The sequence below is a fragment of the Falco naumanni genome, chromosome 1, assembly GCF_017639655.2.
Source record: "Falco naumanni isolate bFalNau1 chromosome 1, bFalNau1.pat, whole genome shotgun sequence".
In the NCBI taxonomy this organism is placed as follows: domain Eukaryota; kingdom Metazoa; phylum Chordata; class Aves; order Falconiformes; family Falconidae; genus Falco; species Falco naumanni.
In genome coordinates, this window is record NC_054054.1 from 88,560,003 (window position 1) to 88,575,402 (window position 15,400).

The window sequence follows — 15,400 nt, forward strand, 5'->3', positions numbered from 1 at the left end:
AGGAGTGATGCAACAAAGGAATGAAACAAAATATAATAATACCAAAGAGAGAAACTGGTGTCAGGATATATTTTTAAATAGGAATTTTGTTGTAGTTGCTTATGCACAATTTAGTAGACCCTTTTCCCTGTTCTCTTCATTTCCACTACAGATAATAATTTTGAGACATTAATACCCAGTTTTATTTTTATCTTAGCTTTCAAAATAATAGTAAAATGTATAGGAAGTGACCTCAAAAGAATATTAAGTCCTTGATTTATCATTTGCTTATAACTTAGGGATTACCTTAGCTTTTTGGAGAAGTTTGCCTTATTGCTATTGCCAGATGGGGAAACTAAGAAAATACCTTAGGTAAACAAAATATTAAACCCACTAATTGTTTAACTCTTAAATTACACTGAGTTGCATTAAATTGTCTTTAATTATAGCAGAAATTGTTAAAAAGCACTGATGTTCTCCTTGGATTCATATCTTTCAAAAGAACAGGTATCAGTAGCAATTAGGAATTTGGAATGAATTCTCATGTCTCACAGGCTGCAGTGGTCTTTGCCATGTAAGTTGAGTAACACTAATGACTGTCTCAACTACAGTCACCTTATCAGATGAAGGAAAAGCTATATAACACAATGAATGTAAAAGTATATGCACTGTGTCTGTCTAGTATATATATCAAATATATTTGTGAGTTAGCCTAGAAGAGCATAGTACTTTCATGTAGGAAAAATATGTAGTGTTCTGTTTGTTTTTTTGTTTTTTTTTAAGCAAAGTTAGGATGTGACTTGGCGCAGTTGCCATGAGTTCTGTGTTACGTATTGCAGCAGCTTTTTTATTATATTAAGGTGCAACTTGGGTAACCTAACAAATGATAGCTATTTGCCTACCTGTCTTTGAAACCCCCCAGCGATTCTATAGATTCTCTATGGAATTTTTTAACTGGATGTAACAAGCTAGAGATGGGGGGGGGGGGGGAGGGCGGGAAGCAATTTTCTTGCTGCAATTAAAACCTATTGCCTCTTGCTCTGTTCTTAGTGAATATGAAGAGCAATTATTGTATTTTTATTTTGGTTAATTTTATATATTTGGAAAATCTCCCTCATCTTTTTGAAGATAAATAAGTCTAATTCTCCCAGTGTTTTTCTTATATGCCATCTCGTTAATCTCTTGTCATTTTTTCTCCTCTCCTCTGAATTCATTCTAGTTATTCAGTGTATTTTTTTAAAATGTAGGTCCCAAATACAGACACCATAATTAAGCTTAATTTTCATTAATGCTCAGTAGAACAGGAAGACTCTTATGTATTTTTTGTGTGAAGTTACTGATTATACATTCAAGTGTGCTAGTTTGCTGAATTGCTTTTACAATAGCATGACATTTTGGCCATTTCTGGTTTGAGAATCTAATTCTTTACAGGCATATGTGAATATACGTGCTGGGATAGACACACATTTTCTGCTGCTCATCTTGTTATCTTTTAGCTGCTTATAGACAGATTTATTTATGCTCAAATAATTCTGTGGAAAATTAAGGCCAGCTGGCTAATAACTTCGACCTTTTATCCTTTGTAAGGATAGGTGCTACACTTCGTTTTCATTCCCTTGAACTTTACCCATCCTCTGTGACTTCTGAGAAATTAATAACTAATAACTGGTGACTGCTGCTAATTTCTGAAATACTCCAGTGTTTTTCATGAGGGCCCACTTAGTTTGAAGGCGTCTACTGCATTCAAGAAGTATCTAAAATAATATGAAGTTGTCTCAGTGGTAGTCTTCCTCTGTTTCTCAGTGATTAGTGAACCCAATGCTAATATCATTAAGATTATTTTTTTTTAACTTGAAAGAAAAGGAGAATTAACATACATATCTAGATCTACACTGATTTTAACAGAAATTTCAAATCAAAATAGCTCAACAATTGTAAGGACTTATTCACATTTGTTCTCCATAGGGGAAAGCTTCCCTGTCATGCACACATTTGAAATGTAACATGCTAAATTGTTGTCTGTTGTTGCATGCTGAGAAGTCAGTGTAATCTCCTAGTGATCTGATATCACCCCTCCATATTGGTCTAGCAGTTCTTGATTTACATTCTAATGCTTCATCTGTCATTACTCACACATCAGAACTGACCTCCAGGCTTACGGCAACATTTGGAAATTTGCAATTTTATTTTTTTTTTTCTTCCTGAGATGAATAGTTCAACCTTTTTGCCACAGATGCAGAAACTTCATTTTAAGAAAATATCAAGGGAGCTACTGTAAATGTTTTTCCTGATGCCAACTGGGAGTTCAGTAGTATCCATTTGTACCACAGAAGGTTATTAAAGCTTTGTAAATGAGTCATTTAAAGCTTGACTGACCTCTCTTCAGAATCCTTCTCTTCCCATTCTTTATAATTATATTCTTTCTATATAAAACTTGTCATCATTAACCAACTATATGACTTCCAATTAGGAGGGAAATACTGTTTCCCCATTCTTTTTCAAGATACAGTTTTATTAAGATCTGTTCACTGAAAGGGAAGGTTTTCTCTGTGTGATAGTGAAAAGCTTAGGAAGTGCTAGTGAAAAGCTTAGGAAGTGCATCAAATATGGTTTAAATTTGTTGGAGTCCTAATAAGCAGAACCTGATCTGCAAGCTGAACATTTGCAGAGGGATTTATCTTGATAAAATAAATTCACAGGAGTCCCTTAGCCCCCTCCTGAACAAGTGAAATTCAAATGGATCAGAAGAAATTTAATTAAATTATCGCTCATCTCAAAGCAAAGGCCTTTGCTTTTTTAATTTTCTTTCTTGATCTTATCAAGAAAATTAATGAATAAGAATGCAGCGCAATTACCTAGACAATGGATGTAACATGCCTCTTGGTTAAGCTATTCCTGTATCTTAAGCAGAAACTGGAAATTAATCTTTTAGGCTACAGATTGAGAGAATTGTCTCTATTGGAATTTTGTGTTGGACACTGAATTATGTTGGTACACTATTACAGCAAAATGCTGGTTTCACATCTCAGTGGGAATATGTGTACATCTTTCTGTTGGAGATACTAAGCTGCATTTTTTCAGTCATGTGGGGTTGCCTCTGGTAGTCCTTGATGTAGAATAACTTGGGTTATATCAGGCAGGTTTCAGACATGGGTAGAGGATTTTCACTTGCCTGTTTGTTCAGAGGTGTGAATTTTATCCTCCATGATAAAGGCATGATCCCATACAACTTTTCCTGTGCTGTAACAGCTGTTAGCAGATTAACAACTTTGTTATGACTGTAATGTAGTTAGCAGCCAATGTATGCTACTCCTCTTTGTCAAGGCAAAGTCACTTTTTCTAGTCTTCTGTCTACTGCCTTGAAGTCCAGGAGCTTCCATGTTGATCTTAGACCTAGTTATTTGATGGATTGTTTATTTGCCACATCAAATCACCTTTCAGAACATTTGGTGAACAACATCTTAACACCTACAGGATAGATGGCATCAGTGATCACTCCTGTAAGTCTTTGCCACCTCATGGTACTGATTTTTCTGTCCTTCATGAGTAATTTTTACCGGTATTGTTGTTCATGGTTTTCTTTTGTCAACTGAGCTTTGCTTGTGTCAGACTCAAAATTATACTGGGTGCTTTTCAAGGTAAATGGCACAGTAAAACCAGGAAATTATATAGGACCATGCTAGCTAAAGTATTGCGTCCTCAGCCTAACTGCTTTTGAAGGTTGGGCATCATTGCTTTTGAATGAAATTCCAGGATTATATTCTAGTAAGAAATGTGGTGGGGCAGGGAGCTCTCTATTAAATTAGTGCTAAATAATACATAGTGAAAGAAGACTGGGGGTTTAATTTCTTAGCACAAAGAGGTGAGATGAAAATGATAAGATGAAGAAGACAACTTAAAAGAAAATAAATATCTGTTAGACAACAGAATTGGTGGTTGTTAAGGATCTGGTATTGCACTTGTAAGATGTTTGCAGAGTAACTGCAGTTTTATGTTGCTGTTACCAAGATGCAAGTAACAGCTTGGTGAGTGTGAAGTGGTGCATTCCTCCTTTATCTCTTTTGCAGAGAGGAGTCAAGATAGCACTGCAGCGGTGCTGTCTGACTCCAGTTCCACACAGGATATGTTTAATGAGCCTGCCAGTTCTCAAGATAGCCTGAGGAAGACTTATACAGAGAAGAGGATTTCTACTACCTGTGCTGACACACTGATGCCCAGCAAAGAAACCCTGGGATCTACAGAGGAAAAGAGTATGCCCAATTTAATAGATAATGTCAGCTGGTATATTCTCATTAAAAGGTTTCTTTTGGCATGCAGAAGCACTGAAATATGCTACACTGTGACTGAGAATTTTAATTAGGCATTACTGCTGTGTGTATGTATGTAGCTTAAAATTGGAACTGTACTTTGTTTATGCAGCCATCATCCCAGTTTGGGCTACCAGTTAAACCTTAAAAAGAAATAATAATGATAAACTGCTGTCTGTGATGGCCCTTTGACTGGCTTGCCCCCTTTTAGGTTATTATTTACTCTTTCTTAAATGTTTCCAATCTCTAAATAAATTAAGGAGTACTTATTTGAAGGTAATCTCAAACAAAACATTTTTTTCTTTTCCCTGTGTATAGGTATACTTTTTGTTCTGGCCCAGTAGCAGCTTGATATTCAGCACATAGAAGAGCACAACTAGTGGAATTAGGTTTTTTTATTCTATTGGATACTTTATTTTAGTGGAGAAGTGGAATTGCTGTCTACCACATTTTTCCATATGTAATAGTACTAAGTGTTCTGTATTCTGCTGGAAAAATTGTCTCAAAATTAGCTGGAATTTCCCTTTGTCTGATGTTTGTATAGTTGGATGTGGCAGTAGATAGAGGCTGGACTGGCAGGGAAAGACAAACAAGACCGATGTATAAATTATGCCCACCTTTCCAGGTTGTAGCCCTTTGTGGGACGTTAAGTCTTTTTTGCCAGTTGACACTAGTCTTTTCCAGTTCCATAGATCCAGAAACCATGGTATGTGGATAGCTCTGATTCACTTTACTGATCTCACTAGGAACGACTGCCAACTAGTCATCTTTTTTTTCGCAGGCTTGGATTAGATTGCTTTCATGTTAAGAGTATTTTACTTCAGTCTTGCCTAAGCTACGGAAGGCTATGGTGATGTTTGCATCAATATGGTGAAAAAGATGCCAGTTCCTAGTTCTGTAAAATAGTGCTTAATATAATCACTAAATTGAGTAATCTTTTGAGTACTAGACTAAAAACATGGCTCTTTTCCAGGCTTGCAGTGAGTTGTGTTATTGTCATCAGTTGTCTGTCATAAAAGCTGTGTTAAATGCATTCTTACATTACTAGCATTAGAATAAATGTTGTACTTTCCATAAAGCTACCTGCAGAGTAAAATTATAATGGATACATAGATTGTACAAACAAATTTTGAAAAAAATCTGTTCTGGAAAACGTTTGACTCAAGGTTCAGCCTTACTGAAGAAAAAGTTAAGCAGCAGCTTTGTACTTGATGAAGAAGTACATTTCAGTATCTCTCTAGCCTGCTCAGAGATAAGATCTAATGTAAGAGGCTCTTTATCATAGCAAAGACAAAGACACAGTAAACCTCAATGACTAAAAATCAAAGTTAAAAAAATTAATCTGCATGCAGCATGCATGTTTTCAGCAGTAATGACTAGCTAATAGGAGACGTGGAAGCTCCCGTGGATGTTTTCTGAAGTAAGATATGGTATCCTTCAAGGAAAGATGGGTCAATTGAACAAAGAGTTACAGAGTTAGTCGCAAAAATACTTGGATGGAACTGTAGGTCCTACATTATCCAGAAGGCCAGGTTAGCAGCTGCTAATCATTCTGTCCAGGCCTAAATTGTGTTCTGGAATTCTGTGTTCTAGGTAGACTGTTAAGAATAATGCATTTCACTTGGCAGGATGGCTTTACTTTTCTGTTCCTTCTTCCTTTCTTTGCAAAAGAATTTTATTTAATTTACACTTTTATTTTGTTGTTGTCCCCTCTCCTCCCCCATCTTCCAGCAGTATACAAAATCCTGCATTGTATAAGGGGTGCTGAATTCTTGCTATTGCTCAGGGAAAAATCCAGATAAAGACAATGCAGAGGTCAGTGTGTGGCCCTGCCTGTTGAATGAGCTGAAGATTACTTTTTAATTAAAAACATTAGGGATAGTAATTTCTTCAGGATCCGTTCAATAATTTTGTCTATGCTTTAATAAAGATAGCGATTACCATTTGTTGTATTTAATTTTTGTCATTTTGTATATTTCGTTTGCCATTTTGTAGTTCTTATTGTTGCTTTTGTCTTCTCTTAATGTTCCAGTTGCAGGAAAGTTGGAAGAGCTGCTGGAGAACTCAGAATCTTACCATCCTGCTGAGCCTACTGGCCAGAAAATTCTGGTGGATCCTCAGTCTGCTTCTGGCAATCCCATCAAAGCTGCAATCCCCCCACCCTCACAGTGGGACTGCAAAAAGAAAGCTGAACCTTGCGGAGATGCATCTGACTTTCCTCACGGTCTTCCAGCGGACCTTGAGGAACAGCGGAAGTTCCTGACAGAGCAGTGTATTGCCTCCTTCTGTTTGTGTCTCAGCCGCTTTCCTCAGCACTACAAGAGCCTCTACAGATTGGCTTATCTGTACACATACAGCAAAACACACAAGGTGAGCAGACCACTGATACATTAGCTGACTAGCTGTGTTTATTGCCTGAGTAAACAAACTGTATTGTCATTTCTACTATTTCAGAAGTCTCACTGTTATAATACAGCAGGTAAATTTGTTTAATGCAGTTTGGGTTGGAACCATGCTTTCGGAAGTTTTCAGCTCCTAGATTGATTCATGTGTGTGAGGCCAGTTGAGTAGAAAAAAATTTTTATTACTAAGTAATTTTTTGTCATTCAGTAGAGAATTACCTTTTAGATACATCACATAAATCTAAGATGCTCTCGTAAAAATGACAGCAATTATTTATTTTACTGAATAAGAGAACTGAAAAGTGAATTGGAAGCAGAAGTTCTTCAGTATTGGTGTAAACACATCATGTAACAGATTTTCTTGCTATCTTGGGTCTTTGTCTGTAGAATGAAAGTTTTCCTACTGTCACAGCATAGAGGTCATCTTGAGTAAGACAATTATTTGCTGTCTGGAAATCACTGAGTGAAATTCAGTCAGATATCCTACTGGTCATGAGCTGGTAATTTTGTAGTAAACAGAAATAATAATGTCTTGGTGACTATAATAGTATCAGTTCCTATCTGAGCTGAGGGCAAAATAACTTGCTTCTTCCAGCATGACTCTAGCATATTTTTTGTAATAAAGTTAATTTTAAAAGCCTTCTGCTATGAATTACCATTGTTTTGGTTTTAAGATTATGTCATCCTTTATTTTATTTCTGCATACTTCTGTTATGGTAATGCTTTGTCTTTCTGAAGTATCGGTTAGTAAAATGTGTGGAATGGTAGGCTGAAATTATCAGAGTTATTTCACTAACTGTCTTTACCAAGGTTTGAACTCTCAGATTTTCTATTTGGAAGCCTTGTGTTATGTCATATGCTGCACTGCGTGGCTTCCTGAATTCTCTTCCCCACCCGTACTGAAGCTTGTGTGAATAATAGGGAAGGGAAGGGAATGGAAACAAATCATTCCCCTTCCCTCATAGTAGAAAAAATATCAACAACACTGCTGCAAATCAAGCAGTAGCATGTCTTACCAGTCTATTGTGATGAATATTCCATTTGGCTGTACAGTGATTATCCAGAAAAATATTACCCTTTTTTTAAAGATAGCTTGTTTTGAAAACATTTTTATGCTGTTTGTATGTGACAGTTGTTAATTTTTCCATGAAGCTATTCATTAATAGGAGCTGTAGAGTCCTGCAATCTGTCATTACTGTTGCTGACAAATGATTTTGTATCAACATTCAGCAAAAAATGCTGCCTGTTTTCAATTTATTGGTTGAAATAGCATGTCCTTGCCTGAGGAACTATATGCAAAATATTTTCTTCTGTTATTTTTTTTCACGAAGAAGCCTTCTCTTGCTTTTTGTATCTCTCTCTCTCTCTCTCTCTCTCTAAATATCAACTTAGTGTTTTGTAATGTTTTTCTGTATGAAATACACATTGTTGTCTAAATCTTACCTTTTCTTGGAACTCATAAAAATTGAATCCTGCCTGTTTGAGCCTGGTAGTTACCAGGTTGGCTTCAGCTGGCATTGTTGGGTTTTACTGTCCTTATCATTTCTCTGCATAACAAAACACTGCAGAAAAAAAGTCTTTGTACTGATGTATGTATAGTATGTACTTTCATGAGGTTGTAATTTTCTTTCTTTGATAACTAATTCAGGCTCTTTTGTAGAGCAATAGCAAATGTCTGTGTTTTAATGGCACACTAATATGTCTTTAGTGGGAGTTATACTCTTGAACAAACTGAAAACACAAAATACATCTACTTTTTCAGCAATAAATAGAGTAAGAAGTATGCTTAGATATACTGATGATAAGCCTGGCTGTAAGAATGTGACAAATTATATCAGGTTGAGTTGTTGTGGGGTCTGAGCAGATTACTGGTAAATTTTAGAAAGCTGAAATTAATTTTTAAAGGCATATAACCATCTTGGAAAATTCAGCATTTATGTACCAGTGCCAGGAATTTGTATGAAGAATTTAGACTGATGGCCAAAATTCATGGTTGGCTGGGAAAGGAGAGGATTGGCAGATCTCCACAGTGCATAGAAAAACAAGTTTCCATATGCAATCTGTTTTCTCCCATTTTACAGTATTACTGGTTTTGCTGTTGCGAGATTAGTAAAAATAGTTGTTGAGTCCTTTTTTTAGCATCTTTTCAAAATCTTTCAACATTTTGTTTGGCTACATATTCTTGGTTTTGTTTCCCCTGCAAAATCCTGCTTACTATTTGGAGGCTATTTCTCTTTGTTTTATTCTGTTATCAGAGCAAATTTGGACATAGCTGTGTTTTGTTGGAATAAATGTGCAGGAAAGTAAGCATGAATTTTCAGAAGTTACCATTGCTGGTTTGGGCAGCAGTTTGTTTCCCATTCACCTTGCTTTTGTCTTGAAGTAAAGTCTTCATCCTTTGTGATTTTTACCTCCAAAATGAGTGTTGGCACAGTTTGAAAGGAGAAGATAGGACTTGGCAAGATGCTGTTTGTCAGTATAGCTAAAAAGTTTTGTGAAAAGTATTTGTTGTATGGTCCTTATGGATCAGTATGTAGAACTGTGCTGGTTGCAGAGTATCAGACGATTGTCAGGAAATAAAAAATATTTACTTACTTGCTTTTTTATCTCAAAATGAGAAGTACTCTGTAAATCCCAGAAGAATATGCTCGCAGATATTGTTTGTATGACTTAAAAACTCTAAGTTTGTCTTCTATTATGAACAGAGCTCTTAATGGAGAAATTAATGTTGGGTATAACATAATATCAGTGGTATGACAGTTTAGTCAAACTAGGCATAATGTATGCATGTAAAAATTAAAAGATTATACATATGTAGGTTTAATATATATTTAGAGACAGTCATAATCTGTAAGCATAATAGAAGTAAGCATTTCAAGTAGCAACAGTTTGGTAATAACAGTTCATTCAAACGGCTATCCTTCAAGGTCAATAGTTTTTATTTTGCTTTGATGCAGTAGCACCAAGGGTTTTTTGAGACACAGCCTTCTGATAGACCAGAAAAGAAATCAGAGGGAAGGATTAAGGTATAGTAGGACATTTTGTACACCTCTCAGCAACACTTCATGGAGTTACCAAGTTAGGTAAAAGGTGGCTTCTGACACCGTTGAGTTAAAGAGTATCCATCTCAGGTGGCTCAGATTTCCACTTGGTTGACTGTGAGAGATTTTACTTTTCCACTTTAACAGTGCTGGTAAACTCTTTTTGCAAGTTATTGTACCCTGTCAGTCATCTTGTCTTTGAATCTTGGGGTGATAAAGATGTGGGAGGCAACAGCTGAACTGGAAAGAGTACTTCATAATTGCCCTGAGTCAGACAGCCAAATCCAGCAAGCAGTATGCCAAGAAGAATAAATCCTTTTTGCTATGTCCTGGATCCCTTCACCCACTCCTAATAACTTCATCAACTAAAAACTAAGCAGAGCAGACTCTGTGAAATCTAATGAGTTGAGACCTGCTCAGGCGTATTTACTGGGAATAACAGATCATGCTGATTTAAGGAGAAGGGTACTGGAAAATCTGTAACTACATCTTTTATTCCTATTAGTTTTGATAGTGTGAAGTTACTGTGTAATTGCCCTATTTGTCAGAATGATCTTTTTTCCTCCTAGCTAGGTTACTGCCATCATCTTGTTCAGTAAAAGCCTATGAATTATATGTACCAAATACATGCCTATGGATGGTCAGTATAATGTGCACCGCAGATCACCAGAGCATGATGCTACACTTAATGATCTCTGAACATTTTCATCATAAAACTTAAATTCAGAAATACATCCATAGCTAAAATTTCTTTAGATTGGGATTTTATATTTAAGCTTTGTGGTGATAGCTTTCTTCAGGGTTTTGTTTTCCTTTAATTTTTGTATGATAGCGTTAACTGTAAGCTTCAGATTGCCACACACTTTAGGCAATTTTTCACTTTGTTTTCACACTTCGAATTTACTTATGTTTCTGATGACTATGATTGGCATAAAATAAAGCATTTATGTGCCTGGATCTTGGACATTATGATAGGCTTATTTTTACTGGCTTCTGAGTTTATTCAAAATGGGATGACTTTTACGGAAGACCAGATTTTTGTAGGTTCTTTTCTGTGCTGTATTTTCTTCTGTATGTATTTCAAAGTATTTTGCAGGCTTAGGTTAATAGGATTACAGAAATACATATTATAAAAGTACCACCATAGGAAAAAGTATACAGTTAAGTTTACATATTTTGCTTCCTTCAATGTTAATTAAATTTGACAGTCAGTGATAATAATTTATTGGTTCCCCTGACTAGCCAGAAAGTACCTTGTAAGGTTTATGAGTGAACACATATTTGTTCCATACCAAAAGAAAGTTATCCAAATCCTCTTGACTGTTGTACACTGTGATCATTAAGGTCCTGTATAAGTACGTATATTAGCTCTCTGAATGAAGGATTTTTGACATCCGTAAATATCTGGTTAGTATTTCTAGTGTTCAGCTTTCTTGCGCATGAATCCATAATCAGCATTCTACTGGAGGGGATGCTCCAATTCTAGTAAGACATTGGAGATTTCTGCATGATTACTGTCATTAGGACAAAAGCACTTATGATTGAGCAGGGCTTTTACTGTTTCACCAGACTCCTGTAAAGAAAATAATCTGGAAGACAGGATAAGAACTTTGCTAATACATTGCTTCCCCTCCCCACTCCCCAACTGAGATGTATTTTTTTTGATGGACATGATTTAATCAAATCTATGATTCACAGAAGCGTATTTCCAGCTCACAGAACACAAATCAGAAATCAACATTCTCATTTGTCTCCATGAACGAAACATCTTCCTCTTTCTTTTATCTGCTCTGTAGTGAAGTTGTCTCTAAAAAAAGCCAGGCTAATGCAACATGAGTGCTACTTTCTAATACTGAAATTATAAAATGAAGTAAAGCAAAACTTCTGTCAGTGAAACCTTACAATTAATAATTGTCCCATCTGTTAGTCAGCTTTTGCCTGAAGCCAACAGCTGTCCCTAATTCTCAGCAACACAAGAGATGTTCATGCGTTGAACTCTTAAGAGGGGTACTGCTTTTATGAATATTTGATTGTTGCCTATCATTTAGTCTCCTACTGATAGTTTCCTGTTAATTCACTGAGCCCTAGTCACCAAATTTGATGACAGGTGTGGAATTTTCCAGAGAGGTTAAGAGAAATGACATGGAGGGCCATGGCTAGGTAGAGGTGGTAGGCCTGGATTCACCACCCAACCACAGGAAGGCTGCAGTCTGAGCCCAGAGGTTGCCCTTTGTGCTCAGCCTGGCCTCTGGCAGGTGTGCCAGGCAGGTCACTAGCCTTGGGGAGGAGCTGGGGGCGCTTCTAGAGGGTTGACGGGGAACTGGAGGGGCTGAGGGACAGGGAGGGCCAGCGTGGGCACGAAGCGGCCTGCTGTGCAGAGGGAGGTCGCAGGACACCCAGGACAGTGAGTTCCACTGTTTGCTGAGGAAATTCATAATTTTTTTATATAAATTATTTTATATTAAACGTTAAAATTCAACTTTTAACAAAACAATTGTGTTTTAAATATACCTGTAGGTCAGGTTTCTGTAGGTGATGGGGGATGGAGGGTGGATCTCAATGAAACAAAGAGGTAAAAAAAAACCACAACAAAAAAAAAACCCAAACAACCAAGAAAGCAAAACTTAATGATACGAGGCTGGATTCAGCAGCTGTAGGGGACTGACTAGTCTGCTGGGGCTGATCAGTCTGGATGCTTGTTCTGAGAAGCAAGCTGGCTTCTCTCTCCTGAGGGATGCATTTTCCAAATCACATGCCACTACAAATACTGTTGGAGCAGCAGCTAGGTGGAAAATGAGAAATGACAATGCAGGTTAATAAATAAAAGCAAGTGAGTGCTTTGCACTTGTACTGTGGTGGCATTTCTGTCCCCTGCCTGCAACTCACCTGCCCCATTTCATCCACAGAACCTGCAGTGGGCCCGTGACGTGCTGCTGGGCAGTGGGGTCCCTTGGCAGCAGCTGAAGCACATGCCTGCACAAGGCCTCTTCTGCGAGAGGAACAAGACGAATTTCTTCAATGTAAGTTTATACAGCTGATAAACACACCCATACTTTCTCAGCCATCATATTAACACCTGTTTCTCATTTAAAAGGTTTGCTAAGGGACAGTAATGTGAAATTCAGCACAGGCACATTAAACAAGCCATGAGCAGCTAAAGGAAAGGCAAAATTGTATTATAGAGATACTTACTGGGATTTTCCTCTATTGAAGGGAACCACATTAGAAGAATTATTTATGACAAGCTTGAAAACATGGGGAGAGAAGCATGAACGTTTCTCATTTATGCATCATTTAACATACACTTGATGGCTGAACCCTCTATAATAATTCTAATTCTGTTCATTTTAATTATCCTCTTGTTTACTGTGTCTCAACTAGACTTGCACTTCCTGTGACAAAAAAATAGCATTAGTTGCTCTAAGAAATCTCTGGAGTTGGAAGGAGCTTTCTTGTATTCAGCTTTTGTAGCATGGCTCAGCAGAGAGTATTTCCAAGTCCCACAGTGTAGTAGTGGCGCTGTTGCACAGACTGTACCTGTGATATCTTGTAGTCCACAGGGGTGTCTGTGCCCCTCAGTGATGTGTGACAGAATACTTCTGAGACTTACACAAGTGTTTATCTGTCAAATTCCTGTGATTGCTGTGATTACCACTTAACACGTTGCTGTTGTCTTTAGTATCTTTGGCTTTTCTGAGGTATGTTCTAGGTTTTTGTGCCTCCTGCTCTTTTGTGATAAGATTCTGTAGCTGTTTTGTGGCTTGCAATGTGTGGTGAGAACATGGAGATATTCTGTTTGTCTTTCTGGATTATGTATCTGTTACATGGTCGCCTGTGATTGCAGTGACAGATTGGTTTTTTTGTCTCTGCTTTCCCATTCTGTACTTCTGTTTTAATACTTTAACTGTGAAATTTATTTCAATTTTGTATCTGTTAACATCTATCTTCATTTTTGCTGTATGTTGTCTTAATTAGCACCTTTGTGCAAACTTCTGTTAAGTACAAGGTAAGTGCTGTTCTCTCAGACAGTCTGAACAACCAAGCAGTACTGACTGTGGTTCAAAATTGTTATCATGGATCAGTTTGCAAAAAGAGATTTTGTCGTTCCATCTTTCTGGATATAAGTTTTTATTAATAAATAGTGTCAGTCTGATTGTGACCTGATTGATGACTACACGGCTTTGTTCTGGTTATTTCCCTGCAGTATCCGCCTGCTTTCCTTACAAGAACCCTGCAGTGAGATTAATTCTGGTTAATAACTGGTGAATACTTTGGCTCACATCCATATAATGCAAATATTTTTGTAGGAGTGAATGAAATTACTCAACATGCTTTAAGTCAGGTGTGCATGATCGAGGCTGACATCATTGTAGGCTTAAGTGTTGAGTATCCTGTGGTTTTATGCATGAGGAAGATGAGCAGTGGGTGTGGTGGTGCACTCCCAACCACTCCTTTTGCTGCAGTAGGGGATCGAGCAGTGTGCATAAGGGAGTGTTTATACTTGGAATTATGATTTACCACATTGAGATCAGTGTTTGACCTAAATTGTGTCTAGTTTTTGAATGCAAATGCTAGGTAATGTAATTTAAAGATAGATTCCATTGTATCCCTAGGTGGATGTTCCTAGCATTATTTCAAAAAAACAGTCATTCCTTATTCTGCATATTAATCTTTTTATACTCTGAAGGATGAGAAGTGCTAGTGTAGGTACTAAAAGGCTGTATAATAATTGTTTTATAAATCAACAAGAATTAATTTCCATAATTTAATGTTATTAATTTTCTTTAATAAGACATTAAATACACTTTGAAATAAAATATAATCTTCAACAAAAGGTATGTGCTAGCCCAGTGCAATATATTGGCAATACTTTTAGGAAAGAGAGATGTATGAAAATGTTGTTCTTAGCTTGAACTTGGGTCTGCCAACAGGCAAAGATAATGTTAGTCTAGAGTCCTCCCTGTAGACTGCTGCCTCCAGGCTTGAGAAATTTCAGTCTGGGGACTCTAATCCAGTGTGTTTCAGCTATGGTGATAATATAACTAGCACATGGGACGCCTCAGACACCAAAACAACTTGTTGAGGCCTTTGTGAATTGGTGCTAACATCTTGACTTATAGGTTAGTCTTCCTGTTAAGAGGTACAGCATATATTTTGAGTTTAGCATGATACAATATTTTGGTGGTCTCATTTTCTACCCAGCTATATTTTCAAAATCCTCTTCAAGTAACACTCTGTGTGGAACATGTGGCAGTAATCCAGTACAGATGACACAGACATAGCACAGTGAGAAAATCCAGATCCAAGAGAGAAAGGGCTACAAGTGCCCATGAAAAAAAGCTGTTAGTGTCATCTGACATTCCAAAATTGGACAAACCTAAAACCCAGTGAACAACTTGTTAAAAAAATCTCTCAACACTGCGTTGACCTTGTCTGTGTTAAACCTCAACTAGTTTGTTCTTATGCAAAGCTCCTAGCCAGGCAGTGGGTAAGCAAATGTACTGCACCATCTGGGTCAGTGCTCAGAATACAACTTGTGTGTCATGCATTGCATGCAGATGGTATTACAGCCCACTGTCCCAGCTAGTGTCTTCACAGACAGTCAGGTGATAAAACAGAAATTATGAAGCTCTACTGAAGTAAGTGGTCATATCTAATCTTAGAAATTAAA

The 15,400-nt window shown here is 37.1% G+C and overlaps 1 protein-coding gene across 7 annotated transcripts in view; it reads left to right on the forward strand.

Annotated features, from left to right (window-relative positions):
- The window catches only part of CABIN1 (calcineurin binding protein 1), a 118,766-nt gene that overhangs the window by 38,429 nt on the left and 64,937 nt on the right, over positions 1 to 15,400 (forward strand). For all 7 annotated transcript variants that reach the window (XM_040604163.1, XM_040604145.1, XM_040604186.1 and 4 more), the window contains 3 exons: positions 4,047 to 4,229; positions 6,319 to 6,656; positions 12,636 to 12,749. In XM_040604163.1, the coding sequence (XP_040460097.1) occupies positions 4,047 to 4,229; positions 6,319 to 6,656; positions 12,636 to 12,749 (635 nt within the window). The remainder of the gene's footprint in view (positions 1 to 4,046; positions 4,230 to 6,318; positions 6,657 to 12,635; positions 12,750 to 15,400) is intronic.